The following is a 4,382-nucleotide window of genomic DNA, read 5'->3' as shown; positions in this document are numbered from 1 at the left end:
GATGAACACAACATCAAAGATAAAAAGTAATCCAAGTTATTCATTCGTTCGCACATGTCCTAATAGATATTATAAAAATAAATCCAGTTGTACTATCAAAAGGGAAAAACATATTAAAAGCAAAGTAAGTGCCTTGTCGTGGTAAACCATCTTGTCAATAATTAAGTTGTTGGAAGAATATGATTATGTGTACGGATGAGTGTTGGTGTGCACTTTAGTTTAGTTATCAACTCACACCAATATATTATGAGTCAACAAAAGGACAAGAAATAGTTGCTCATTTAAATGACAGCACAGCACCTTGGAAGTGAATCCTTGTGAATATATTTATGTTTATAAATTATTCTAAAATTGTATATTCTAATGTTAGAAATTTTGATGTGGCATCCATTTGGTGCTAGGTTAACTTAGCAAAGTGCATAGTAGATATCTAAAGCATAACCTTCTAAAACACTTTGGTTAACTTAACCATGAAAAATGATTGCTAATGGATCACCATTTCCACATCATTTCCAACAAATTTTGCTTGCTCCAAGAGCTAAACTTTATTGACTTCTAAATCATTGAATACTCGAAGAAAAAAAACTCATTCAGATTGTGCACATCTTCTATCCACCTTACAAAAAGTACATTGGAAGTTCAATAAATTCAAGTCCATACTGCACAATTTGTTTACTAGTTTCAGAACATATCCCTTCCCCTTACATTTTACCTTGACACTACAATAATTTAGAGTCTCACAAAAGGTTGAGGGGAAAAAGATCAATACCATGCCCTAGAGGTAGCAATGTGCATCTCAAGATTGGCCTTCAACTAGCATGTACAGTTCATCATTATTTATTCACATCACATTAACAACTAGTATATGTACAAGGGATCCAGTCCCTCTGCTTCACTTGATAGGAAGATGATGGATGTGGCTTCAAAAGTGTGCCACACCATTTGATGCAAATTGCATTGGCAGCTTTCGGCCTCGGAGGAATTTACAATTATAAACGGATGGATATGTTAGTACTCAGATGCATGGTTGAGGTGAAGAATACTAGCTTTCTGAGCCAGTAATGCTAATAGGTAAAGTGTTTTTCTCTGACTTCTCGTTTGAACTGCTACCCGGTGGACTTCCAGAATCGCGCATTGGAATAGTCCCATCTTGTATGTTCATGATAAAGAGTTCCTGTGAAAACCATCTAACATGTTAGCAATCATCAACACAATAGAAAAAGTGACCAGCTTGAAACATTCTTTGTGAAATCCAAAGGAAGCGTGTGACTAGCAATGAGGGTAAGAAGTGAGAGATATCAGCACCTATATATCCAAAACATGACCAGTATAATGAGAATTTTGCCATTTGGAATCATTTAAAGCACTGTTGATAGGGTAAATTAGCAACTAAACAAATGTGGTTAGGTGGAAAATAAAATAGAATAAGAAACCACAAAAGGGAGAAAATAGGTTAAAACATGAAGTCAAAATTGAAAGACTAACTGTCCCATTTGAATGGTCATAATCAGACATTTCATCATTGGTTTTAACAATATAAAAGAGAAAACCATAGTGAAACTACTCTTCCAAATAACTGAGGAAAGGCCTTTACCTGATCACCAGCCTCAGCTCCCTCAGAATCAAAAAGAATGGGCCGACATCTCTTATCTTCGTTCATCAAGCTCGAGTTCTGGAAGTGGGCGACAAGGGCTGGTCTACCCTGGATTCTTGCATAAGCCAGAGAAGCAACTTTCTCGCTATTAAACTTCTCCCACCTCTTTCCATTGAATGCCTGTGCATGCCAAAAGTAGTTGATTGAAGTTTCCCAACTTAAAAGATTTTGTTGGTCAGCAAGCTGAGTTATACTTCCATAATCTCATTGATTAATAATCACTTCAAAAAGTAGCCACAACTAGAAAGTAGTCAAATAGGGAGCAAAACAAACCTCATAAAAGGAGACGATGTGCGAAGGGGATGCCATGTTTATAAATGCATAACCCACATTGCATTTATTCTGCATGAACCAACTGCTATTTTAGCTAAAGAAGGTATTCTTACAATCAATTAGCTATAAAAAGAATTCCGGGCTGAATTACCTTAAAATCAATTGGCAAGTAGAGAAAGTCATAAGTGCCTTTATGAGTTTCATCAATTGCAGCTAAAAGCATCTTTGAGGTGTACCTAAAGAGCAAGTAAATATCAAACTTAGATTTCAAGTTGTTGATTGATAAAGAGCATAAGATTGATAACTTCAAATTTACTTGTTTGGAATGTTTTTTATCATTATTGTTGTTCGTGTGTCTTCGCCCATGATAATCTTTTCCAAATCAAGCTGATACAGCTTCTTGTTATCTGCCTGGCTCCCTTGATTGTCAACTCGACGACTGCGGCTCCTATCAACTAGACCATCAATGCCCATGGAATTTAATCCAGAAAATGGAGCATTACTGAAAACCATAGGCCCGAATCTCTGAGCAGGCATCATTCTCACATTTGGTTCTACTATGTTTCCAGATATGATACCTTGACTCATCATGCCTTGAGGATTCATACCCATAAGTGAAGTCCCACCATTACGCTTAATCAAATTGTTTCTATACTCAAACTGACTCATGAAGGATGTCTCTGGAGACTCAGAGACATATCCATACTGTCTTTCGAAAGGAACAACAGATGGAGCTGATCCGACATGATGGAGATGTTGGCCTAGCGATGAACCAAGGAAGGAGCCATGAGGATTTGAATAGAGAAAGCTTTGCCCTTGCCCTTGCCCATTTGACATTATTGAACCTCCAGTACCACGAGGTTGCCAAGAAGACTTATTCTCCGTGTGTGTAGTCGAATTACCCCATAGGAACTGTGGGCCACTTAGTGTTCCAACATCAGATGCATTTGGAATTGAACTGAGAGAAGTAGAGTTTCCTGGAGAGGGGATTACTACTCCTTGACTATGATCAGGAAATGAGTGAGAAAGCTGATATCCACTTCCATGTAAAGCGCTGCTATTAGAGATTACTTGGTCGGCATGACTGCCCCTATTCTGGTCCTTGCCAATTGGTGCAATCTTAACAGAATTTGACATCATTGAAGGAAATGCAGAACTTAATCCAGGCAAATGGTTACTCCCAATAGGGGAACTTAATCCAGGCAAATGGTTACTCCCAATAGGCGAGCTTAATCTAGGCAAATGGTTGCTCCCAATAGGGCTTATTGGTCCCCCATTAGGAGACCTACTGAGAAATTGTAAGGAATTCTTATCATTTGGGCTACCAAATTGTGTCCATGGACCTGTCATTCAAATGAAACTCATTAAGTATTGAGACAGAGTTTGTAAAAATTTAAACAGCCATATCTACAGTCAGGACTGCATTAGCAACCATACCTGGAGGTGAATTCCCAATTGGGGAGCCTCCATGATGCCGAAAAACTCTAGATTCATCTTGTTCCAATTCATTAGTCAGTTGTTGTATCATGCTGTTAGGCAGATTGAGATTTTAGCATCTCAAGAGAGAAAAAAAAGCAATTGCTTGCCAACATTTACTATCACAATGTGCAAATAGAAATTATGAAAAAAAAAGTCATTCAGAGGGAAACAATCATGAAGAAGTTAAATTGATTGATCTAGTCTAGCCAATAGGTTTACAAGTTGAACACACTGGTATGTAAACTATTTGCATCTGAATTATTGAACTCTGGAATCATAGACACCCCTACACTTCCTGGTTCAACTAATAAAATTTTCACTTGCCATAGACTCCACGAATTGACACTTAGTGTAGGAGATAGGGTTCTTTGATATATAAGAATCCTTGATTTTTCTTTCAGGACCCAACATTACTAAGAATCTAATGCTGTTAATTTGTAGAAACCTAAACATACCAGACAATGAAACATCAATCACCATGTCCGAATAAAGACAAAAAAACACTAAACCAATATCCTGCGAAGAGAATGCTAAAATGTAAAATTCAATTAGCCAATGCATCAACTATTTTTCAATGACATGAAGCAGATTCTCAGAACTTAGAAGAAAATGAGAGAAACCAAACTACCAAGAGGAACCATAAAAACACAAGGGTGAGAGACAACAGGAAGTATATGGGAATAATCAAATGAATAGAATTTCAAACCATACTCTCATAGAATGTTAAAAAAAGTCATACTTGAGGCATGTGAAAAGAAAAGGTGGATTGGAGTATTATTAGTGCACTTTAAACAGAAATTCAACTATATGAATTTCTCTAGATATGAGTAGAATTTTTAACTGTTTGAGAAAGCTACGTTGGTTAGTGAAAGCTTGCAAAAGAGAAAAACAGAAACATTATTGAAAAAGAGACATGTAGCTAAAACAGTAAACACAAATTAAAATTTTACCCTCATTTTATGAAGGACTAAGGAGC

General features: G+C 36.8%; 1 protein-coding gene across 1 annotated transcript; it reads right to left on the bottom strand.

Moving 5' to 3' along the window:
* Positions 1-631: 631 nt before the first annotated feature.
* On the bottom strand, positions 632-3,455 carry LOC141818529 (protein MEI2-like 2). The gene is made up of 6 exons (XM_074706015.1): positions 3,365-3,455; positions 2,244-3,270; positions 2,079-2,163; positions 1,928-1,996; positions 1,595-1,774; positions 632-1,174 (listed from the first exon to the last, which is right to left on the bottom strand). The coding sequence occupies exons 1-6, from the start codon at positions 3,453-3,455 to the stop codon at positions 1,043-1,045; spliced, it is 1,584 nt and encodes a 527-aa protein (XP_074562116.1). The 3' UTR covers positions 632-1,042.
* Between the last annotated feature and the right edge of the window lie 927 nt (positions 3,456-4,382).

This window comes from Curcuma longa, unplaced genomic scaffold, assembly GCF_044706935.1.
Source record: "Curcuma longa cultivar G26 ecotype Majalengka, Jawa Barat unplaced genomic scaffold, ITB_CL_G26_1.1 contig_25199, whole genome shotgun sequence".
NCBI lineage: Eukaryota > Viridiplantae > Streptophyta > Magnoliopsida > Zingiberales > Zingiberaceae > Curcuma > Curcuma longa.
The sequence above is the reverse complement of the archived record's forward strand: the minus strand, read 5'-3'. Positions and strand labels throughout refer to the sequence as shown.

What these genes read in the sequence shown, in the direction of transcription:
- LOC141818529 (XM_074706015.1), bottom strand. Translation starts at nt 3,455, where the DNA reads ATGATACAACAACTGACTAATGAATTGGAACAAGATGAATCTAGAGTT. An exon ending in ATAAAAAACATTCCAAACAA is followed by an intron (nt 2,164 to 2,243) that starts GTAAATTTGAAG and finishes CTTGCTCTTTAG; the next exon opens with GTACACCTCAAAGATGCTTT. An exon ending in ACTTGCCAATTGATTTTAAG is followed by an intron (nt 1,997 to 2,078) that starts GTAATTCAGCCC and finishes TGGTTCATGCAG; the next exon opens with AATAAATGCAATGTGGGTTA.